The sequence below is a fragment of the Pantherophis guttatus genome, chromosome 8 (genome assembly GCF_059756535.1).
Source record: "Pantherophis guttatus breed Tessera chromosome 8, ASM5975653v1, whole genome shotgun sequence".
In the NCBI taxonomy this organism is placed as follows: domain Eukaryota; kingdom Metazoa; phylum Chordata; class Lepidosauria; order Squamata; family Colubridae; genus Pantherophis; species Pantherophis guttatus.
Genome location: NC_142070.1, coordinates 36,851,896 through 36,877,488, shown reverse-complemented (window position 1 = coordinate 36,877,488; position 25,593 = coordinate 36,851,896). Strand labels below are relative to the sequence as shown.

The window sequence follows — 25,593 nt, the reverse complement described above, 5'->3', positions numbered from 1 at the left end:
ATGTCATTTAGGTGGAAGTCAATCTTTGTTTTCCTATTATGGTGTTTCATGATAATATACTGTGTGCATTTCCACAAACAAGTCCTCAAATCATGTTGAACATGGGTGCTGCATAAAGACTCTTTGTTAATATTTTCTCCTACAGGTATCAGCCTGTATTTCAATGTTGAATCAAAATATAAATTTACATTGTAATAGAATGAGGAGCAGATAGATAGTGATCTTTATGAATAGGTCATGCTGGCTAATAGCAGCTCTAAATATTTTATAACTATAAAGCTACTATCCTCTTTGTATGGGTGGTAGGGTTTGGGATTTGGGAGGGAAGTACTGAATTTACTATACTTTGTCAGTTGTTGAGGTCTTCAGAGATGTAACAAAATTAAGACGTGATCCTGAAATGCAGGCCCAATACCCCTGAACTGAATCAGTAAGATAATACAAGTTCTGCATCCATTTTCAGTCTCTTTGTTTGCTTCACTTATAGCACCAGTCTCCAACCTTTCTAGGTGCAAGTAAAGCTGTGCACATGTGCATGCTTGCACACTGTTTCCACAGCCCTGTTCTGAACAGATTATGGCTCAGTAGTGGGTCACAGCCTCTGGGTTGGGGACCCCTGATTTATAGGACTTTGACTTCTAGTTTTAGTATGCAGGTTTCAGCCTCAAATAATATGGTGAAACTAATCAATTGTTTAGTTCTTTATTACCTTTATTAAAATAAAAAGGCTTCTGTTGTATCAGAATTGGGTTTGAACTACCACCACATGCTGCAAAGCTGATTGGGCTTGGTAAACTTGTAAAAAAAAAATCCTATCAACATTTATCCTATTGTATGGGATTAAATTCTAGTATTTACTATTCCCATATTAAATAAATATAAATATATTATATATATTCCATATTATTAGCATTATATAATTGCTACCGTGCTTCTCCCAAAATAAGACCTAACCAGAAAATAAGCCCTAGCCTGATTTTTAGCGTGCTCCTAATATAAACCCTACCCCCAAAATAAGCCCCAGTTAAGGTCGTCATCAGCCAGAGGTGGGTGTGAGTGGGTGTGACCAGCACCAGGCAGCGAGGGCATGGGGGCAGCAGCTACAGCCCGTGAAGAGCAAGTGAGTCGATTACTGTTCTGTCCCCGTCTCACACATGCACCCCCACAGATAGGCAACAGTTAAAGAACTCAGCTGACAACAGTTTATCCGGTATCAGAATTGGCAGCAACCCAGTGGCTGGCTGCCAGGTATTCTTTACTCACGAGGGGGGGAGTTTCTCCCTTCGTCCGGGAACAAAGCCAATACACAATAATCAACAAAGTCCAGTAAATACAAAGAAGGTCGTCCGATATCCGTTTTTTGCTTGTCACAGAGCTGAACCGGCCACCACACCCTCTTTTATACCCTGTGGGGTGTGGTCCAGTGACTCAGCCTAATCTGTGGCACGCCTCTTCCTCTGCTGCGCGCGCTTATCTCTGTGATGCTGTCGAGGGTCCAGCCAAGACTCATCTTCCTCATTATTGTCCACCTGTGGCTGTGTGGACGTGCTTGGCCCCGGGCCTATCTCTTGACCTTTGGAGGACACCGAAGGCATTGCCAGAGAGGAGGGTCCTGGAGAGGGAGGCCTTGCCAACTCCTCTCCTTCACTCTCAGAGTCCTCTCCTGCCGATAACACAGGCTCAGGTAATGGAGCCACAACAATTACCTGTCCAAGACGCGCAGAGATGGGGAGGCATGCAATCCGGACACACTGTGCAGGCCATGGGAAAGCCAAGGGTCGGTGGCCTGGAATGGGCAGCTGCAGGAGGCTTGTCTTTGGGTGGTGGCACTGGCAGCAGATGGTCCAAGGTCACCCAGCTGGCTTTGTGCCTAAATGGGATTAGAATTTATAGTCCCTAGTCTGATACCTTAAACACTACACCAAACTAGGTCTCATGATTATTAAATCTGGTTAATTAATTTCTTACCTGTATTAGTTACTAAAGAAATTAATCAGTTATTTCCTGACGATAACTGTTTGGGGAGAGTTAGAAAGTACTTTCAAGTATATGTGATGTATAATATATTCAATTTTTAATGCAGTATACTAATGCTGGGATATGGTATACTAGATGACCTCTGAATATCATTAGAATTCTCTATTATAATGTGTTAACTATTAACTATGTTACTAAAATACAGAATTATCATATGTTTCCTATTAAATTATATAGAAAATCAAAAGTCCTGATCTTTTTCTTTTTGTAATTTATTATTTATGATGTTTATTTATTAGGTATTTATCTGGTTGTTTTCTTTTGCTGTTGAAGGTTGACTTCGGGTCCAGAAAATACCCTCTTTCATTATATTTGTTTAGAAACAATGCATGGGATTTTTATTACTCCAACACATGCTGAAGTAGCACAACTCAGTGGAACTATCCATCCACAGCTCATCAAGAACTTCCATCACTGTTGTCTTTCCATCCGTTCCATTTTTCAACAAACTATGCTGAGAGAAGTACGTCCTTATATTTTGGGAAGGGGCAAAGGAGAATTCTTTTGTACCAAACACCATTCTAGATATAACTGAGTAGACAGCTATTTCTTTAGACAAATTTCTACTTATAAAAACTCTCCCTTCACTAGATATTTCATAATTATCATATACAATGTGACATTTTTTCTATTACTTCTCCATACTGCTAATTATGGATGGGGAGGAACAAGCTTCGACTCAACCCTTCGAAGAGCGAGTGGCTGTGGATGCCAGCATCCCGATACAGCCAGCTGGTGCCATCGCTGGCTATTGGGGGCGAGTCATTGACCCCTACAGAGGGGGCTCGCAACTTGGGCTTCCTCCTGGACACACGGCTGTCTTTAGAAGAGCACATGACGGCCGTGGCCAGGGGGGCTTTTTATCAGGTTCCCCGGATACACCAGTTGCGCCCCTTTCTGAGTCGGGATTCCTTATGCACAGTCACTCATGCTCTCGTCACTTCTCGCCTGGACTACGCCAACGCTCTCTACATGGGGCTCCCTTGAGGAGCACCCGGAGGCTCCAACTGGTTCAGAATGCGGCCGCGCGGATGATTATGGGAGCGACATGGCGCTCCCATATAACACCTCTCCTGCGCGAGCTGCACTGGCTCCTGGTGGTCTTCCGGGTGCGCTTCAAGGTGTTGGTTCTCACCTTTAAAGCGCTCTGTGGCTTAGGGCCAGAGTATTTATGAGACCGCCTTCTGCTACCAATAACCTCCCACCGGCCAATACACTCTCACAGAGAGGGCCTCTTCAGGGTGCCGTCGGTCAAGCAATGTTGGCTGGCGGCCCCCAGGGGGAGACCCTTCTCTGTGGGAGCACCCGCCCTCTGGAACGAGCTACGTCCTGGAATACGGCTGATTCCGGATCTCCGCACTTTCCGTAAGGCCCTGAAGACATTTTTATTTCAGCAAGCCGGCCTGGCCTGAATAGGTTTTATGGGTTAGTTTTTTAATTGTATAGCTAGGGGTTTTAAATTGGGGAGGCCGTTTAATTTAATTTATTTTTAATTATCTTAACTTTTATATTATATGTTATTTTAATTCTCGGCTGTTCACTGCCCTGAGTCCCTTCGGGGAGAAGGGCGGGATATAAATTTAATTAATAATAATAATAATAATAATTCAGATATTATTTTTGTTGTCCTTGCTTTACTGTAGAATAAAAGGTCTGGGAGAACATCAAAATCCCAAAAAGCAAATTTGGACCTAAATCAAGTGAAAGAACATGGTATATTGTTTGAGTATGCTCCTGACAGCTGTACTGATCAAAAGAAATCCGATTCCACTATAATGTACTGGGTGGTAGGGTAAGTAATACTTTTTTCTTAATTTAGTCTAAATAGTTATTATTTGGTTATCCAAATTCTCAGAATATTTTTGTTTAATAAAAACAACCTGTGCAATGTTTTTTTTAGGTTCTTTGCTAATCCAACATTTGGTAGTAGAAACTGTAGTATATTAAAATGCAGCAAAGCTTAAATTTATACATAAATATACATATTGAATGTTTCAACAATTTCTACTGGACCTTTAGAATAGTATCTAATTTTGATAGGTCTGTTTTAATCCTTTAATAAACTCTTGTTAAAATATTGTTTTTCACATATATTTTAATCCTGTGCTGACACTGAATTATGTTTTTTCTGCAGGAGACTCTTCCTAGATCCAAAGCCTCGGGAATTTTATGTCTGTTTTCATGATTCAGTCACAGAGGTTGCTGTTGAATTGGCTTTTAAGTTATCATTTGGCTTAGCTGTATAGATAAACATATCTGCAGTTTTTCATTTTCCATGTCACAGAAAACACAAAAGTATTACATTGTGGTTTACTTTGGAGTGCCCTTTATAATATTCCCTAAAATCAGTTGTGTAATATAAAAACATTTACACATTCATAACACTACCCTGTTTTCCCCAAATTAAGACATCCTCTGATAATAAGCCCAATCTGGCTTTTGAGTGCATGCGCTAAAATAAGCCCCACCCCTGAAAATAAGCCCTCCCCAAAAATATTTAAATGCATGCGCAGCAACCCTAACCCTCTGGTTAGGGTTAGGGAGACAGAGCTGGAAATCAGGTAAGATGGCAAGAGGAGCCCCATCTTGCTCCACGTGCCCCAAAATAATAAGACCTCCGCAAAAAAAGGCCAAGCATTTATTTCAGGGTTCAAAAAAATATAAGACAGGGTCTTATTTTTGGGGAAACACAGTATTTAAGGAAGTCATTCCTTTCAGAAGACTGGAAGTTGGATGTATTATATATTAATTATATATTATATGTAAATATTACCTATAGAATCAATGATCAAGATATATACACAACATTTTTCCCATAAAGCTATATCCTTGGAAGAAGTACCTTTAGAACTTGCAAAGAATCTCACTCATTTTGCAGTTAAAATAGAAATTTCTATTATGTACAGTATGCACCTTTTTGGACTTCATTTAAAGAGACAATGTAATGCTTGCATATTATGTCAGAGGTAGGAAACTGTTTTATTTCAATTTGGTATGGGATTTAAGATCAAAATATGTGGATATCTAAACTAAGGTTCAAAATTTCAGATGATCACAATGATTTTATCAGAGACAGAGAAAAGAAATCTTAGTTTCTGCTGTCATCTAGTGATTGTCCACATTATGCAGTCCTGATCTGGTGGCCTTAACAAAATGGATTCCTTAAGTCGTGCAGAAAATTTATATGCAAATTCTTAGGGGAGGTAGTTTACCTTACCTTAAATGGATATAGTACTTTGTGATACAAAAAGAATATTTAGAAAATACTTGTTATAAAGTAAAACTGAATGTTTCCTAGTACTTGGAGATAAATGGAAGAATTGTCCATTTTGTTTCAGACAATGTTATGACTTTTTTACAATAAAGAAATATTCTTCAAATAGTCTTGCATTTAATTTAATTCTTTTTCATTTAATTTTTAACTAAAATATATCTTTTTGTGGGTTCATTATATTCCTGATAAAGACATGCTTTTTAATTATACTAAAATGTAAAGAACTATCAGTCACATATTCATATCAATAATTTCTTGAACATATAAAAATACATTAGAGAACTATACTTAGCACTAGATTTTTGAAACTAAGGACCAAACTAGATAAATGTCATAAATAACAATCGTGGCTTGATTTAAGGCATGAAGCCATAGATCAACTACAGTGGCTAAGCCAAAGGCAACATACAATATGTCCAGTATGATATATAGACCAGCCAAGGTAGGTTTTTTAAAGGACTTTTAAATCTGGACTTTGATTTTCCTCACTACCGTCCCAATTCAGGAAAGTTTTCATGCTTAGACCAGCCAAGGTAGGTTTTTTAAAGGACTTTTAAATCTGGACTTTGATTTTCCTCACTACCGTCCCAATTCAGGAAAGTTTTCATGCTTAGAATTTCTATTGGAAAATTAATGTCTTCTTGTGTAAATTAGAGACTTTATTGCAATGCCAACAGCAACAAGTCAATTTAAACTACAAGAAACAAAATATAAATTTATTCCTATTAATGAACAGCATCTTGTCCAACTTGTTCCTTGGAAGATTTCTCCAATCATTGAGAGATGGAAAACAAATATGAACAGTCAGATGTAAAACTAACAACTACTATATGCTCACCCATTTTCAGAATAAGAAAGAACCTCACTAATTCTTTATGACTCCCACTTGAACAGTAAGAGAAGTTATGGCAGCTTCAGGTATCTTTTTGTGATCCAGCAAATTCTTCAGAACAGAGATTCATGTGTTTATTGCCAAATGATAATTGTAATTCACATTGCTTGGGGATATCTTTGAAGATAATTCAGAAAATTCTCATTTAGAAGGCAATGGTATGAGTGCTGGTAGGTGAGACACTTTGCCAATATAAACCTATAGTTGCTGCATTGGTTGCCAAAAGCTTCCAGGTCTACTTCAAAGTGTTATTTTTAATCGATATACCTTATGTGGCTCAGGTCCTCATTACCTTTGGACCATTTATTCTGAATAGAATTTGCTCATCCTGTGTAGTCATGCCAGGTATATATATTTAGGGTCCCTATTCCACAAGAAGGAAATGATGGTGCAAAACCTGATTTTGGCAGCAAATAAAATATTATGGACTATTAGCTTCTGGGGTGCAATTATTTCCTGCATTGCTATTTTTTTGTAAATATTTTTTTTTTGAGATGGGTGATACCATCTCACCAAAATCACTAAAAATGGTGATAATGGGCTTCCTCATTTATTTCCTTTTGTCTTCTTTTAGAATTAGGTTTCTAAAATTTCTGTTTATGTTTTCTGTGACTGGATGATATGCAAATAGTTAAAGTCTGTTATTCACTAAAATCTTTATATTTTTAGGCATTTGCTTTACTTATCTATTTATCTTAATCTTTTGCCCATTAAAAGGGCAATACCATTTAATTCTATGGGTGCTAACTGTAGTCAAACTGCCCTATCAGAAAGTTTATATTCTGATCATTGTGTTTTGTCTTGAATATATATTTATATTTTGGTATTTTATTATGCTACAAACTATTTTGACTCCTTTGGGGTTGGTAATATATAAACGTCTCTAAATAAATAGTGATATTACACACTATAATTGACACTCATGTTACTGCAAGTATTCAATGTAGGAGGGAACAGGAGTGGTGTTCTATATTTTCTTGCTGAAATTAATGTGATAAGCCTTCCGTTTTGCTTTTTTAGTCAGCCAAATTTCTATTTTTAATGTGAAATGTGGATGACTACTGAAAACCCTTCATAACTATTGGTTGCATTAACTAAGGTGAAAGGTCTTTCTTGAGTCAAGTTCTCTCTTGCAGGCTTTCTTCCTTCATTTTAGGCCTCAGCTCACTATACTGAACTTATTAGCTCCATCTTCAAAAGCCCCAACCTTTCCTTTAAAAGGAAAAGGCAGGACGGTTGCTGTGATTGGGTGCTTCTGCATCATGTGGCTTGAGAATGAAGTGGGGGGGAGGGGAACTCCATTAGCTCTTTCTGAGCAGTGACAGTTAGAAGTGTTGCTGGGTGATGCTGCTTGCAGGCCCTAGTAGTTCCACCAACATCTTTCTTTCTACCCAACTGACATCATGCTGGCTGCTGAGGCGCAGCAGCTTTTCGATCCTGTCTCATTTGGGAAGGACCTCATGATAGGTGGGGTGGCAGCTGCTATTTCCAAAACAACAGTAGCACCCATTGAACGGGTGAAGCTCCTGCTCCAGGTTCAGGGCTCATCCAAGCAGATCCGTGCCGACCAGCGATACAAAGGCATGATAGACTGCTTTGTACGCATTCCTCAGGAGCAAGGTATGTCCCCATTTATTTGTACCCATTTCCTGTATTCATAATCATGTTTACACTTATATCTGTTATCTTATACATGCTTGACAAAAATAAATAAATAAAATAAATGTTAGCCCTAGAAATAGTTCTCCTTTCAAAGTTATTGTGGCCAAAATCCCTGTTTTAAATCTTTCTCTCCCATGAACACAATAAGTTAAAGGACTTTAGTTTTCTTTTAGATATGTTATTATTTATTAAATTTATTTGCCACCATCTCTCCAGAAGGCATCTCTTGAGCTGCAATTTAGCAGAACCCTTTACTACTGGCTAAGTGAGTAGGACTTAAGGTGTTGTAGAATTTACAGTAGATGCCCATTAGGTAGTTGGCATTAGGGTGTCTTTTATACAACACCTAATCTGTGAACAGGGAAGGTGAAAATTATAGTAAAAACAATTAGCAAAATCTAGGTTACCTACACTTACACTTAATTCCATTTCTCCAAACTGCAATATCTTAGCCTAGTGGTGATGGATTAATTTGAATATATATGAATTCTTTAAACATCAGTCGTCTTATTGAAACAATTCTAATTATATCCTAAATTTACCTGCCAATTTTCAATTGAATCTTTGCCCTGAATGCATGGGATTGATTGCAAGTCTATACTTGTAAATGCAGAAGATAAAATTGTATATAGTGAGCTACTTAATTCTACAAATAACATTAATATAAATTTCCAATTGCAATATCCATATAACCTGATGCCATTTCTGTTTGAAAGTAAGGCCCACTGAGTAAGATAAAATTTACTGCAAAGTGCATGAGATTGCAACCTTTATTTTTTATTATTTAGTAATTCCAGCCCTGATTTTTTAAGAAAACAACAACTGTGTTTATTTACCATGATTAAATAGTTTAGGATCTTGATTATAGGCTAATTTTTCCAAATAATGTAGTGACAGAATTAGAAGAATGTGAATTTATTCATCTTTAAATGTTATTTAGTATAATTTTTCCATTATAGAACTCAAGAATATGCAACTTTTCAAGTAATATCCCATCCAGCATGTTTGTCTCTGCAAGATAATAATATATTTTGCCCTCTGGAAATTTTTGTGACATTCTGCCATGTGTGTGTATCTCTGTATGTATGCTGTGATCAAATATACTCAAGTTTTTAATGGTTTGTCCTTATGGTTTCATATTGCAGAGATGATTTAAAATAAATCTAAAACTATAGTAAATAATATGTAATATTTCCATATTACATGGAAATATATTCCAACCATTCAGCATGGTTGGAATATACTGAATTTGAAACTAATAATAAGGTTTTCTTTCCATGTCTAAGCCAATACATCCCCCCCCCATCTTTCTCTCTCCCCACCCCCTCTCTGTATATCTCTTACGTGGAATTTTTATGTAAGAATTAACATTCTGAATATTTTAGACTGTAGTCTTAATTTAATGTGCAAACAGAATCAACCAGACTAGGAATGAGGTGCTTCTGTTTGGGAGTAATTTGCAGTAGAACAGATCCGGTAACATTTTATGAGAAAATGGAGTACCATACCATATAGTTTAGAGATTTTAAGCATTATCTGACAACTAGGACTTGGAATATATAATATGACAGACATTGTTATTCTGCTTGAATTTGTTGAATATAGTACTTTTTGAAAGCTGGCAAACATAATTGGATGAGAGCTGCCTTTTTTTAGCTTAAGGCAATAAAGGGTTATTAAGCATTCAAACATATAAAATGCAATTTGATATTTTCAACAAATATTAATAAAATATATAATGAACAATGTTGTATATTAAATATTATCAAATGCTTCTTTAAAAGTCTATAATTTTACAGTGTAAGCTATTGCCACAATAAAGCAAACTTCCTTTTTACACATCTGCAGAATCAACTGCCCACAAAGATGATTTACTCGTGGAATTTAAATCCAAAATATTTACCTATACAAAAATTGTATTTGGATTTTAATAGTCACTAATTCACAACTCTTCTTCCCATAGTTTAACGCATTGGTCTAATAGGCAGAAAGTGAAGAAGCTCAGAACCAATATGTTATCATTTCCAAATCAAAAGGATTCATTTGGTTTCATAGAATTTATTCATATGATTTGCCTCTGCATACTGTAGTAGATTTTAATTTTTTTTAAAAAAAGCTAAATTTGAGAGCGGGAAAATTTTTATCTCTTATCTGTGGTATCTTTGTTGTATTTATCTCTTTATCTCTGATGTAACTCAGTTTTTGTTTAAGCTAGGAACAAATTATCCACTGGTGCCAATATTTGTCTTCCATGGTGAATGCTTATGGAAGTGAGCTGAAACAAAATGGATTGTCACAGAAGCAAATGGGCATCCTACAACTCTAAGCTTAGTAAAATCAGCTACAGTACTGAAAACTATATGAATGTCATCACATAGAACTGGCTTCATTATAAATATTTAATCCTTACTGTGTTCAGGCCTTTGCCAAATTTGTGCTCATATTTAAACAAGTTTTGGGGCTTCCTAATATTGAGAACTACATGGAAGCTCTTGGTAGATTCATCGGATAAAGTACAGTAGTAAACTGCAGTGTTCAAAACTAGTACTCCAGAAATCGTTCATATTTTGGAAATATCACACAAATTCATCTTGGTACTGTCTTATCTTTAGGTCATATGGATTAACTGGTGATTTTTTTCCCTATTTCTAATCAATTTACCTTGTATATTATAAAACTTGTTGGGTTTTACAAAAGCCACCATAACCCGTTTTGTTTTTTTAGCAGATTTTTTGAGAGGTATATTAAGAACAATACCATCTTGTAATGAGAGGTTTTGCTGTAAATAAAATGGATCTTATAGATAAAACTCTTGAGTTCTATTGTAAAGTTATTATGCAATTGATGATTAAGTTTCAATATTGTATATTTATTATTATCAAATTTGAAGCAACTCTTACATATCTTAGATATGTAGTAAGAATGGAGTAAGCACATTGGAATGGTCCTGAGAACAGCACAGAATAGTTATATCAACAAATAATCAATTAATTTTATTGCCATTTCTGATCTAGACCTAAGCTTCCACTGCATAGTTATCAAATAGTTAAGATTAGAATAATCTATAATTTGAAAGTTAACCATTGACTTTGGAAACAATATAAATTTTAAAGTTGTTCAGTAGTAATTTAATTTTTGAAATGTTTTCAATTTATTTCAAGTGTTTAAACTTGAAATAAATTGAAAAAAAATCAGTAATGAAGTATAGTCGTGCAATTTTAAACTATTTAAAATGAGGAACCCTATACATTTTAAAATCTTCTACCTATAGGATTTCTCAGTTATTGGCGTGGCAATTTTGCCAATGTTATTCGATATTTCCCAACTCAAGCCCTAAACTTTGCCTTTAAGGACAAATACAAGCAGATTTTCATGTCTGGAGTTGATAAAGATACACAGGTAAGTCTGATTTAATAAAGGTTTATTCCAAAAGTTTTCCTTTGTTTTAATCTTAAAAAGTACTGGAAATGTGGGTTTCTTTTGGATGATTATGGGAAAAAAGAGTTGACTAACACTTATGAGACATGCCTGGCAGGAAAACAATATGTATGTACTTTATATGGCCTGATAGTCTTTCCTACAGCCTTTGATCCTTTGAAACTATAGATAAGGGTCATAGTAAGAAAGGAGAATAATTGAAAATTTGTTTTATTCCTGTCATCAGCAGGATCCTCCATTGGATTTGACTCTAGCTTCTTTTTGTGGAATCCTGTTTAGAATTCAAACCATTGACCTTTGCATAAAAATGCAAAATATTTAATAAAGGATTAATTCAATGGTTACATGAGGAAATGCTGAGTCTTATTACTTGTAATGCCTCCGCTTAACACCCAATAATATGTTGGTTTATTTTTTCTGTGTTCTAATATCTGCTGTATTAAGGCAGCAATACTCTGCTTAATCTTTTCTAGATGTGTTTGAATGTCAGCAAGGTAGAAATCACAGATAGCATACTTGCTGACCACTTGAAAATGAAGGAAGGAAATTTGTGAGACAGTGTTTAGGCATGAATATTCAACAAAAAAGGAGTCAGAACTTCAGTTAGTCTTATGCAATCTCATAACTTAAATGTTTTAGGCTATGACACCTATCATCCCAGCCCAGGTTCTAAATTCCAACAACTGTAGTCTAAATGTACCTGGAAAGTATTAGCTTTGTCCAGGTTATATTAAGCAAATTTCAGCATTATCTAATTGTTTGAAATCTGATTGATCAATCATTTGAATGTATGGATGCTTTTGAAAATAATTGTCTGCATTGATATAGCTTATTGGCTGTTGTGTCCCCTAGGTCTTTTCAATCTGTAAATGTTTAAATGAATACATTTCTAAAAGGCATTGAAGAATTAACACCATTTCATTTCCTAGGAAGTAATAATAAAAATAAATAGTTTTTAACCTACTGTACAGTTGTGCAGTATAATAGTGGACAGTAATTTGCTTTCCAAATATTTTAGATCTCATATTTCATTTTAATGTAGTTAATTAATGTAATCTAATTGTAAACCACTGGGAATCTTGATTAAAATATGCAAATATAAATGCAGTAAATGGTTACTTATTTTTGAAGTTATATGGTAGAGAATAAAGAGAAAGTATACAAAGTTTTGTATCTAATGAGCTTGTCAATCTTTGAGGAAAGGATGTTTTTAAAAAGACATATGTTTATTTACATAAGTGCCCTAAATGTCTGAATAAGAATAATATCAAGGAGAATTAAAACTCCCTTTGCCAGTAGGCAATTTGTTTATATTTTAATATCTTCTGAATTAGCAAATACTTATTTAACATTTAGGGTTCTTTTATTTATGAGCACTTGCAAATGACTTTATTTAATCTTCAATATTTTGTATTACATGTTCATCTTCTGTCAACTTGAGACAAATTAATTCTTAAATTATTATTCTAGAGAACATGATACTTTTCTTAAAATACCTTGTGGCAATGTCTCTTTCCAGTGAACAGAACTCTTGATGCCTATATATGAACATGCCCAGGCTATTTTCTTGGCAACAACACAGAAGCAATTTACCATTAACTTTTTACAAAATGCTTTTCTGATTTCTGGGCTAATCTGCAGCTCTTAGTTTTTTCTTGAACTCAGATCTAAGTAGAGAAAAAGCCTACACTGCTTAGCTTTTGAGATCAGCCAAGCTCAGTAAATCTTTCCATTTACTCCATAATATAATGGAGTATAATGAATGAAAGCTAAATTAACTAAGCTTCAGTGCATAAATAAAACCACTGGAAGATGTATTTTAACAAAAGATACGAATAATTGCAAAACTACCACTTGAATCTAAAATTGTAAATGCAGTACTTTTCAAAGAAGTTAATACAGAATACTTGAAAACAAGTAAGTAACTAGTAAATAACACTTTAACACATAAAGTTCAGAGTGGTTTCTTTAAGAAAATGTGTCACAGGTAAAAGCTGTGATACCTACAGTCAAAATTATTTTGGGCACTATTTTCTATTTATAGCAATTGACATAGGTTGAAGTGAAATTCAACCTATGTCAATTGCTATAAATAGAAAATAGTGCCCAAAATAATCAAAATTATTATTTTGGGCACTATTAAAAAGGATTTTATGAGTATGTATAATTAGTAATTTTGCCATCCAAACTCCCTAAAATATGGTCATTTGCTTTTATTTGAATTTGATCATACATAAAATCAGCATTATATCAACATTAGTTTACAATAGTTGAGATATTCATCAGCAAAAAAAGGGCTTGAATGCAACATTGATTTTGAACCGAGCACACTATTTCTATTACAGTTTATGAGATGGTTCGTTTCAAATCTGGCTGCTGGTGGAGCAGCTGGGGCTACTTCATTGTGTGTAGTATATCCATTAGACTTTGCACGAACTCGATTGGGTGCTGACATTGGCAAAGGTAAGGTGCTACATGTTTAAAATATTTTAAAGATGTGTCACCTGACTATTTTAGCTTCTATATGCTGTACTAGCAATACTGAAGATAATCAAAACTTGATATTTTAAACTTTGAATTACTTGTACATAAATCTCATTAGATAAAGCACATTTAGCTTTTACTTTTTTCAACAGGCATTAGATATCTTTAAAAAGTTCACATCTATGCCCTTTGTTTAATGTTTCCCCACTATTAAGTATTCTGTGGAAAATTGCTTTGGACTTAGCAATTCCATGGAACAATCTATTTACTATGTTAAATTTGAATAACTTTTAGTGCCAGTTACTTTGTGCCAGTCACTTTGAAAATGAAAGATACTATCCAAAGTTTCTTCATTTACACGTCATGTAAAAATATCACAGAATATTTGTTTTTAGTTTACCATGGCATGTTAACTCATTCTAAGAAAAAAAACCAAAATTTATTTCGGGGTAACTGATTTGAATTTCTTTTATGACTTGTTTTCATTTTGGATTATTACATTGTAGAAAGAGGGATTATTGAGACTGGTTTGGTTTAGTTTGGTTTGGTTTAAGGCTTGATGTTCTTCCACTCAGTGGTATTCCTTTTGTATGTATTCTTTCTTTCTTTTATCTGTAAACTACCTTGAAGTTGGTTGGCCTTAAAATTGGATTAAATAAATAAATAAATTCTGAATTACCTCTAATTTGTTTTTGTGCTCAACATGTTTCTTCTGGAAATTGGCAGAACAGATGGAATAAACAAACCACAAATTGGCCAAACAAAATATAGTTACTTGATTCATCTATAAAATTGACTCTGATTTCTCATCAGATTTGGCAATCTATCCAGATAGAGACATCTAATAGCTGATGAAATTATTTACAAAATGACGACTAGGGATCTTTTATTTTTACTTATGCTTCAAGTATTTTAACATGTTTTTGAAAATTTGCTTTTTTTAAACTTCATTTTTAAGGTCCCTCTGAGAGACAATTTTCAGGTCTAGCTGACTGTATTGCTAAAATTGCTAGAAAAGATGGAATTACTGGTCTATACCAAGGATTTAGCGTTTCAGTACAGGGAATTATTGTATATCGAGCATCATATTTTGGATGTTATGACACCATAAAAGTAAGTTTTGAACTATTTTTTTCTATAACATTGAGTATTGATATACTATATTTATTATACATGTTTTATATGATAATTTATGTAAAATATACAGTCTTATTTCATTCCTTTGCCATCCTGGAGTCAATCTATTCCACCATGTTCCTGGGCTGTAACTTTCTGTCTTGTGTATAAGTTCTACATGACATATTATAGATTTCTATTTCCTAAGAGAATTCAATAGCTTGATATACTGTAGTTGGCACAGCTGAAAGACTTTCAATAGATCAATGAAATCTATTAATTATTCACATCTTGACTTCTTTTTCAGTTTTCTTTCACTTTTTCACTTATTCAAGGTACACCAGCACTAATGTATCATATTCCTCAGACTTTTCTAAAACCAGCTTGAATTTCTGATATTTCCCTTTGAGTATATGGCTAAGCTATGTTGAACAATCGTAAGCATTATTTTGCTAAGTAAGGATATAATCTGATGGTTTGCAGATTTTGTTAAATCTTTATTTGACATAGGTATGTAGATTAGCATCTTCCAATCTCTTAGTCTCTGGACTGTTTTTCATATTTGCTGGCATACTTTACTTAAAATTGAATTCTTCTGTGGCTACTTGCCATATTTCTGTAGATATTCTATGACTTCCTCTAGCCTTCTGACTTGGTAACAACTGAGAGTTGATCTAACTTCTTTTGTTCTAGAGGTTGATTATATCCATAATCAAGCATTCATCAATTATTTTTTCTTATCTATCCATGTACCCTGTTTCCCCTAAAATAAGACAACCCCAGATAATAAGCCCAATCGGGCTTTTGAGCGCCTGCGCTAAAATAAGGCCTCCCCTGAAAATAAGCCCAGCATGCGCAGCCGGTCCCTGCCATTTCCTCTGGTTTCCTCCATGCACCCCAAAATAATAAGACCTCTCCGAAAATAAGGCCAAATGCTTATTTTGGGATTCAAAAAAATTTAAGACAGGGTCTTATTTTCGGGGAAACACGGTAATTTTCTTGATATAATATAAGACTGGTTTACCATGTCTTTCTTCCATGCAATATGAAATTATGCTTTTGTCATTGTCAGTAAAATGATTACTCAGCTTTAGCATTGTCGTGTAATTCTGCTGCTCATATAGGAGTCTGCTTGCTTTAGCTAGACAGATGTGATAAAATTTATACCTTGAATGACTCTACTGATTCTTGATGATCTTGGTTCTTCACTCATCTTTCTCAGAAAGACACAACCACCAACTTGAAGCAGAAGACGTTGGGAGAGGGGGCAGTATTTTTACTTCAGATAAAATCAGAATGGTTGCTGACTCTGCTAATGTTCTGAATACATTTTCTCTCTGTGCATTTCTTTAAAAGTAGTTTTAATTACTACTGTCTTTAATTATGTAATTCAGTTAGTATGAATAAATGGATGATGATGACTGACTAAAGAATATACTTTCTAGAAAGTATTCAGAAAACACAAAAATAATGAAATATGAATGTAATTGATTCAATCTTTAAAATGACTCTTGACAAATATTTATTTTTTACCTAACTAAAATTTGGCAAGATTGTTGCATTTAGATAAATGTGATTTAAGATTTTGGTCTCACCAGTGGACCACAGTTTACCATCTGGACATCTAGCTATATTGCATCTTAGTTTTTCATATATGAAACATTCTTCCTGTTTAATTTGTCTGACACCTAAAACGTAAGATGAAAAATATTTTAAATTACTTCAATAATGTAAAATGATTCATCAAAATACTTTGAACAGGTATAAAATTTTTGTGTGTGAATAAGACTTCATTCATGCTTAAATTTAAATATTTGAATACAAGCCAATGACTACATTTTCTCTTCTTAGGGAATGCTACCAAATCCAAAAGAAACCCCATTCCTTTTATCTTTTGCAATTGCTCAAGTGGTGACAGTATTTTCTGGGATACTCTCCTATCCATTTGACACTGTCAGAAGACGCATGATGATGCAGGTAAACAATTCATCTAGAAAACATGTGAATGCCCTTGTGACTGTCTGGGCTACATCATTCTGTTCTGATATTACTTGTTACTCTCTTCTTTAATCAGAAAATATGATATTAAAATATAATGCTGAATAAAGCCATGGCCTATCCAACTCAGTATTACCTACTTATTTGAGCAACAGTTCTTCAGAATCTCAGCAGGAATCTTTTCTACACCTACAGAGATTCTGAAACCTTCTGCAAGCAAGTATTCTGTTACTAAGTAGCCTCTGTATAAGACATACACATGGATCTATACCCTGCATGCAATTACAATTTCAAATGGGGATTTTGGTATTTATAAACTAGCTATGATTTGTAGACAACCTTGATATAACTAACATAGGAATTGAAAAATAAAATACGGTTTTCCAGTACGCTGCTTAGATAATCCAAGCGTGGGTTATCTCTCATCTATCTGCCAGAGACTGAGTGAAGATTTTTTTTTCTTTTTTCTTTTGACCATGCCTCCTCTGCTCAGCTGAGCTTCAGTTTTTTCACTCAATCTAGCTAGAGAGACATGTGGATCACTGCTCTGGCAGTTAGATAGAGTAGATTCCAGTTTGGATTATTTTATTTCTTTATTTTTTCTTTCTTTTCTATCTTGGGAGCTGAAGATCCTATTACATTGAGGAGATTCTGTGAGGGCAACTTGCAGCTGCAGCTTGCCCTCCGCTGCTGCCGGCTGGTTAGTCATCCCTGGGGTTCCAGGCCAACTACCATCAACCCGATCAACATAGAGCAGCAACCGGAGTCTATCCCTTTTAGGGCACCTCCAGACAGCTTGATTGATAGCTGCATTGCCGCCAGTGGGTGAGCTGGTTTCCCAGTCTGCCGGCACAACAGCCACCGCCTACAGCTCCCTTGTCATCTCTGGAGTCACTTCCCGGTGCACTGCGGCAAACTCTGAGGATTTCTGATGCTTCGCGGCGCTGGGAAAGCGTTTAGCAAGAAGAAAAGAAAAAGAACCACAATTGTCTCTTTCAGTTTATTATTATTATTTATTTACTATAGAGCCAACATTTAAAACATCTAGATATACATTGCAGAATTATAATCATTTGGTGCAAAATCATAGAACATAGAATGACAGAATTGGAAGGAAGCTGGAGGTCATCTAGTCCAACTCCCTGCTTGAGCAGAAGAGTCTATACCATTTCAGACAAATGGCTCTTCTTAAAAGCTTCCAGTAATGGGGCACCAACATGTTCTGAATGCAAGCCATTCCACTGGTTGATTGTTCTCACCATTAGGAAACTACTCCTTTGTTTCTTGGTTGTTTCTTTCCTTTTGATTAGTTTTCATCCATTGGTTCTTGTATTGCCTTCTGATTTTTTGGAAAATAGGTTGACTCCCTCTTCTCTGCAGCAGCCCCTCAAAAATTGCATTTATATCCCCTCTCAACAAATTAATTAAGGAGAATCTAACATTCAATCAATCAGTCTCAGACTGATATTTACTGATAATGAGAAACCTCAGAGTGAAAATTCACTAAAGAACTTTGCACCAAAACCAGACATTTAAAAACTAGTTTTTAAACTAGAAGTTTTTAAAATTTCCTGTGAAGTGACCTCTTGAAGTTTACAGAAAACCTTTTGGGAAAATCATAGACAATTTAAGTATAGTAGCAGAGACGTACATCAGAAAAATATTTCATCATTAAGTTCTTAGCAGTGGCAACATTTGAGGTACCGATAGTATACCTATAATTTAGTAAAACAAATATTACAGAATAATTATTTATTATATATCAAGTGTATATGGTTTGCATTAACTTTGGTTATATTTGAATGTTTTTTAATTCAGAGTGGAGAGACCGAACGCCAATATAGAGGAACCATTGACTGCTTTATCAAGATATATGGCCAGGAAGGAATAAGTGCCTTTTTTCGTGGGGCTTTTTCAAATGTTCTTCGTGGGACAGGTGGTGCCTTGGTGCTAGTCCTTTATGACAAAATCAAGGAATTCCTTCATATTGATCCTTCACTAGGCCGAACATCTGACTAAAACCACATTTTACTTGCATTGCACTTGTAGAGATAAAAGTCATTGTTTTGAATATTGGTTTATTAATTAGTATTCCACTTTGTAACAAGTCAGTAGTATTTACTGTTATGATTTTAAAGCAATTTAAAGGTTTCGTTTATTTAGTTTTTACTTTCAAAAGGCTTTTGCCTATTATTTCCCTGTCCAGTCTTTTTCTTGAGTCCTTATCTTTACCTTCAAAATCAAGATTCCTGGATTTCATCTTGAACATAAGCAATTCTTTGGGAGGAAGAGGGAGAGAGAAACATTGAATTGCCTAGCCAAAGTTGTCTATCATAGTTGATAAATGATCTTGGATTGGAATCCAGTTTGCTTTGAGCCAAACCGAATAGTTTACATTGGAGTTTAAACTTTTTATTAGTAAGAAATAAAATCTTTTCAAGGCAAAGCTAAAGAAAATTTAGACAGATTATAGCCCGAGTTAGTGCATGTTTATTCCAATTATTTTGTTCAATAGTTTGAATTAAGGGCATCTTGAAATGAATGTACTGTAATGTTCTGCAGCAAAGTAATAATAGGAGTTTCTTGCTAGGAGACAGTTTTCCTTAACCTTTCCAGTATCACAGAAGTTCTTTAAAAAGGAAAGAATGTGTTTCGAAGCAAAAACGGGACACATTCAGGTAAAGGAATCAAATACAATGTAAGAATTTCAGTTATGTCTTTCCAAAGCAATAAATTAACTTTGTGTAGTAAAAATCATCAGTGTAAAACAGTTAGTAAAGATTATAATCTGTAAATCTGTTGTTCTTCAATGATACTGTTCACAGGATATAAATTGTAGAAATAGGAGGAGAGCCTCAGTGTGCCTTTTGTCAGATACCCATAAGGTGATTTACAACAGAAAGCAATAAAATGTAATAAGCAGAGAAAAAAGGCAGTAAATCAGAACAAGAGAGAGAAAGACAATATTAAAATCTAAAATTCATAGGAAAGGAAATGAAAAGGAATACTCTCTGTTAAGAATCTACTAACAAATCTGTAAGGCTATTGAAAAAGAATGTATTTCACCAATGCTAAAAAAGGTTTCTGAGCAGATATAAAGAAATCTGCAGAGAACGATTGATGCTTGTGTAACCATAGTCATCTTTTCAATAGTGTCTTGTTTAATGTCGATTGATGCTGATCTCAGAAAAAAGGGGTTCAGAAGATTTTATGAAAATAATAAAGAACATCATTTAAGTAGTTAACTGAACCCCTAAGGTTTAAAACTACATGCATATTTAAACTGACCCTGATAAACTAGGAGCCAAAAAAAAAATCTGTTGATGATATCCATTCAAGAAAATAATCTTATTGTTAACTTCTGCACCAGATTTTTTAGAAGCAAATATCTGGAAGAAATTAGCCTAGTTCTTAATAGAATAGATTAATAAAATCAGACACCTGCCAGAAAAGATTCCTTAAATTCTTAGACAAATATTAGAAAATAACATTTATTTGGTGAATTTAATCCACATATTTTAGTAGTCTTCGTTACATAGAGTTTAATAATTAGGAAAATTATATGGATCCAAATAATCAGGATAAGCATTACCTCTATATCAAACAGGGAGAATAATACTGCAGAGCTCAATCTAAAATGGGGTGGGATTGTTTTCTCCTAAATTTAGAATAAAAAATGATGTAGCATTACAACTGGGATGTCTGATTTCTAATTCCAACATCAAGATGGTAATGAGGATAGAAAATCTTGATTGTTTGATAGATGGTGCTAAGAAAAGTCATATATGCCAGTCAACAGGCTTATGAAAAATCTTTTTTTTTCTTCATGCATTACTTGCATTCTCAAAGATCAAATATCTGTCATTATAGCTTGCTCATTTGCACCCTGAAAGGATGGGTGAAGAGCTAAAGAATTTTTGTCAACCACCATAGCTGAAGAGTGCTTTGAAGCCATTTTTTTGAGACTGTGGCCAGATGGTGTCTTCAGGGAAGACAAAGTTTACCAAAAAATACTTCTATTAAATTGGTTACAGATAGCATCTTGCTATCAGATAGTATCTTGCTAGTGCCATATTAGAAATGAACAACACTGAGACAGTAATTGAAAAAAAGAACAACTTCAACCTTAAACAGGCAGAGATATTATAAACTTGATGTTAAAATGTATTCACAAATAAACAATGTGCCTTATTTGCACAATAATCTTAATTATTATAGTAATCTATGGATTATAGATTATAGATTACAGTAGCTATTTATAATGCACAATATGCTAAATCAGAATATATGTACTTTTAGCTTATTGTGTATTAACCCTATAAATCTCGCTGCCAAAACCATAACTGGAAACTAAGGTTTGATTCACACATTGCATTGTCATGGTTTGTTGAATAAAATTAGTTGTTGGGTTTTTGCTACATCTTTTTATATTATAAAGAAGGACTGACTGCATTCACATATGGTAAAATATTCTTTTTTATTCCAGAGTTTGTTGAAAGAAATAATTGATTGGTTTTATATAGAGATAATTCTCATTCAACAACAGTAATTTGGAGAATTTTTATGCAGTTGTATGCCGTTACATGACTGTTGCCTAGCAAAGGAAGTTCTAGCACTTTCTTAATTTTTTTTAAATTTAAGCATGTTAATCATTTCATGCTACAAATAATTAAGAGTCAGTTTTCTTTAAAAGTGAACTGCCCGTTCTAGGTTTTAGACATCCAGATGTTAAATAATTGGCCAAGGGCAGCAAAGAGTTAGATAGAATTTGCTATACCTCATTATGGCTCAGAAGTGATAGCCCCAGTAAAGTGCAAGGGTCCAATATGATGTATGTTCACTTGGTATGTTTCTCTTTAAGGTCCATCTTTTTTTGCATTATGATTAAGATTTTGACTAAACCTTTACTTCTGCAATTAGCAGAATTCTTTAGGGTATATGTATTCATTTAGGAAGAGGCAATATTTCTTCTGATGGTGAATATATTATGCACAATTGAATAAGCTATCCAGACAATGTAGATTTAACTGAATATGAAAATATTGCAGACTTGAACTGGGAATACAAAGAATTAGCAATTTAAGTAAATCAGAAGTTGGATTCAAAGTCAAATGCAGGTTGTCCTCAAATTACAACAATTGGGAGCAGAATTTCTGTTCCTAAGTGAGGCAGATGTTTAAGTGAGTCACACTTTTTTTTGCCACATTTGTTAAGTGAATCATATAGTTCAAGTTCAAGAACATGGAGGCATAACCTCAAACTGACAGGAGGGAAGTTCAAAAGTAATATTAGAAAGTATTGCTTCATAGAAAAAGTAGTGGAAGCTTGGAACCTACTTCCAGCAGAGATACTGGGTCAATCATCAGTAACTGAGTTTAAACATGTTTGGGATAAACCAGGGGTGAAATGCTACAGTTTGGACGGGTTCAGGCGAACTGGTAGCGGACATTGGAGCTGGTTTGCTGAACCGGTAGCGACTGCTGGCTGGCCATGCCCCCAAACCGGTCCGCAGCCTGCAGTCCTGCTATGCTACCCTGTCTTCCACGTGGCCTTCCCAGCATCCCCATGGCCAGCTTGCAAAGGCAGGCAAGTGGAAGGCAGGCAAGCATGGCAGGGCTGTAGTGAAGGGAGCTAGCAGTCTACTTCCCCGCAGCCCTACCATGCTTGCCTGCCTTCCACGCTGCCTTCCCGGCGGTCCCCCATGCCCACTTGCCTTCTGAGGTCGGTGTCCAGCTAACCCTAACCCCCTTGCCCTTGGGGGAGATGCAGCGGCTGCACTAGCACTGAGAGGGGTGGTGGTGCCGGGGAGCAGTGGGCTTAACAAAAAGGGACCAGACATGGCAGTGGCAGACAAATAAAGAAGGGGAGGGGGAGCCCAGTGACAATCCGGGTCTCTTAGAGCCTTTTTATTCTCCTGCTCCAAAAACTCCCCACCTTTGCCCAAAACACCTCTCGCATCTTTTGGAAGCGATTGGGGGAGCGGGAGGGAGGGTAGAGCACCTAGCAAAGGCCAGGAAGACCCAACTGCCCCTCCCTCCCTCCTCCCCCTCTTTCTCTTGTTTGGCTGGCAAGAAACAGGACATGAACAGCTGCTGCTGCGCTATTCTACCTCCTCTGCAAAACTGCTCTGTGCACCGCTTGCCTCCAGCACCCCGATGCAACGCCCGTGGCTTGTGCTGGGCAGCCCATGGCACTTGCAAGGCCGAGATGCTGCCCATGCAAGGGGCGAGAGGAAATGCAGCCATCACACCAAGCAGCCCTCCTCCTCCTCTTCTCCGGTAGCTTCGAGGCAGGGCACAGCTCGGAGCGGCAAGAAGGAAGGCAAGAAGACCGTGACTTTCTCCTCCTCCTCCTTGCAGGGTTCATTGAGTTCATTTAATAAGCTTGCCCATAGTTTGCAACTTTGCATGGCCTTTGGGGTTTTTGTGCAGCAAGCCCCGCTCTTTCTCCTCCTCTGCAGCTCTAACATGGGTTTTTAATTCATGAGGAAGAAAGAGAACCCTAACCCATCCCACCCAAGGACCAGTCTTTTGAGTGGGAGACAGTTGCTTTCTGCTGGCCCGGCAGCCCTTGGGGGAGACACAACTGTTACTGGGGCTGAGATGGGCGGTGCTGCTGGCGCTGAGAGAGACTGCTCACTTTCTTCCTTCTCACTCAGTTACCGCTGGAGCCAAGACTGCTGCTCCGCTGGGGTTTGCATGGGCAGCCCCAGGAAGGCGGGCACATGTAAGGCCGACACTGGCGGTGGGGAAGGGAGACCTGCTGCACTTGGCTGAAGAGCCGTCTCAGGGGAACATGGCAAGGTTTGCTCGCCTTTTGGGCCTGGTGCTCTTGGCTCCCACAGACCTTTGGGCGAATGCCACCCGCTTGCCTTTCCCTCTGCCTCGGGTCCCGCTGCCTGCATCCAGCCCATGATGGGGGACGCACTGCTTCTGGACCGGCCACCTGCCCTCCCGGAGCACTTTCTTCCTTCTCCTGCATCAGCCACTGCTCAGACCAGGGGTGTGTGTGTGTGTGTGAGAGAGAGAGAAAGAGAGAGAGGAGAAAGAGAGAGAGGAAAGAAAGAAAGAAAAAGAAAGAAAGAAGAGAAAGGAAGAGAGAAAGAAAGAAAAGAGGAAGGGAGGGAGAGACAAAGAAAAAAAGGAGAAAAACAGGAAGGAAGGAAGGGGGAGAGAGAGAGAAAGAAGAGGAAGAAACTCAAAGTGTTGGCTTCAGAAGGCCAGAATGTGCTTCAGAAAGTGCAATTCCTGGCTCTAACAGTGAGTGATGTCAAGTTGCCCACGCCCACCCAGTCACATGACCACCAAGCCATGCCCACCCAGTCACATGACCACCAAGCCACTCATACAACCAGTAGCAAAAAATTTTAGATTTCACCACTGGGATAAACACGTGAATCATTCAACAAAGATTAAAAATAAATAAGTAATAAAATCAAAATAAATAATTAGACAGAAAACAAAAACAGAAAAACAAACTCAAAGGATAGACTTGATGTACCACTGGGTCTTTTTCTGCCATCAGTTTTCTGTTTCAATTGTTGGAAGAAATGTCCATCTGGGTTAGGTTCCAAGTGGGGAGAAAGACACTGGAAACATGGGGGCTGTTTAGAAAGATGGTTTAATGGTGGGCAGGACCACGTGGGTTTTTTGGGTCCTGGGCAAATGAGCACATGGGTGAGAGAAAGAGATTTATACCCTCTCTTGGGCCCCGCCTTAGAGCTTTCTGTTCCTGCATAAGGGCAGGTATCCTGATTGGTTGTCGGACTCCCATGGAGCCATGCAGGAATAACTTTGTAGGTTGTCTTGAGTCCCAGGCTTGGTTGAATCTTGCTGGATTGATGATGTAATGAAGAGGATTGTGTTCCGAAAGGGTGTTAGGCAATTCCTATTATGGTTTAATGGCTTTGTCCTGGTTTGGATCTTGAGTGAGGGCTAATCCTATCATGTCCTGAGGATGAAAGTCTTTTGTTTTGTAGATAGGTTGGCCCAGCCTTTCTGGGGCTATTGATAAAGGTGAGGGTTGCTTTCCAAGAGCATGTTTCTCCTTTTCTTATCCAGGGAGGTATAATATTCTGCCTTTTTAATATTTCCTATAATATTTCATTCTTCTAGGAGAGGGGTGGGTGCTAACGTCCTTCACTATAAATGGGAGTTGGTTGCCAAGTGCCCAAATTGTGATCATGTAAGCAAGTGGGAGTAATAATCAACTTTGAGGATGGGTCATGTCATTTTTTCCAAGGCTGTTGCAACTTCAAATCATCATTAAATGAATGTTGTGAGTCAAAGACTATCTGTATACAAAAAGAATTCCCATTTAAGAAAAATATTTAGTGCAAAGTATCAGAAAAATAGAAACTGAAACGCATTACAGACAGTTGTGGGTTATCAGCAAAGTCACAGCCTTCTGCCTGTCCCCTTTATTTGCTGATGGGAAAAGATGGCTGATGGGAGAATATTGTATTTTTGTACAATAATTTGCACCAATTACAGAGTTGCACCAATTGTGGAAACCTAGGGTACACATTAAAATACTGCAAGCCATGGTATTCCCTATGACACTCTATGGAAGCGAAAGTTGAACTTAGAAGAAGCAGGATAGTGAGAGTATTGATATCTTTGAAATATGATATTGGAGAAAACTCCTGAGAATATTGAGGCAGCCCAAAGAAGTCCCAATGGATTATCAAAGA

The 25,593-nt window shown here is 36.4% G+C and overlaps 2 protein-coding genes and 1 long non-coding RNA gene across 8 annotated transcripts in view; 2 read left to right on the top strand and 1 right to left on the bottom strand.

The window, feature by feature from the left end:
* INTU (inturned planar cell polarity protein) overlaps positions 1-5,417 on the top strand; it is a 28,990-nt gene extending 23,573 nt beyond the window's left edge. For all 4 annotated transcript variants that reach the window (XM_087875013.1, XM_087875010.1, XM_087875011.1 and 1 more), the window contains exons 14-16: positions 2,311-2,500; positions 3,681-3,829; positions 4,172-5,417. In XM_087875013.1, coding sequence (XP_087731139.1) covers positions 2,311-2,500; positions 3,681-3,829; positions 4,172-4,283 — 451 coding nt within the window. In that variant the 3' untranslated portion in view covers positions 4,284-5,417. The remainder of the gene's footprint in view (positions 1-2,310; positions 2,501-3,680; positions 3,830-4,171) is intronic.
* LOC117680154 (uncharacterized) overlaps positions 1-25,593 on the bottom strand; it is an 83,309-nt gene that overhangs the window by 16,363 nt on the left and 41,353 nt on the right. The window lies entirely within an intron of this gene.
* On the top strand, positions 7,480-20,020 carry SLC25A31 (solute carrier family 25 member 31). The gene is made up of 6 exons (XM_034442778.3): positions 7,480-7,823; positions 11,137-11,264; positions 13,649-13,766; positions 14,746-14,900; positions 16,755-16,880; positions 18,720-20,020. The coding sequence occupies exons 1-6, from the start codon at positions 7,607-7,609 to the stop codon at positions 18,918-18,920; spliced, it is 945 nt and encodes a 314-aa protein (XP_034298669.1). The 5' UTR covers positions 7,480-7,606; the 3' UTR covers positions 18,921-20,020.

What these genes read in the sequence shown, in the direction of transcription:
- SLC25A31 (XM_034442778.3), top strand. Translation starts at nt 7,607, where the DNA reads ATGCTGGCTGCTGAGGCGCAGCAGCTTTTCGATCCTGTCTCATTTGGG. An exon ending in ACGCATTCCTCAGGAGCAAG is followed by an intron (nt 7,824 to 11,136) that starts GTATGTCCCCAT and finishes TTCTACCTATAG; the next exon opens with GATTTCTCAGTTATTGGCGT. An exon ending in GAAGACGCATGATGATGCAG is followed by an intron (nt 16,881 to 18,719) that starts GTAAACAATTCA and finishes TTTTTAATTCAG; the next exon opens with AGTGGAGAGACCGAACGCCA.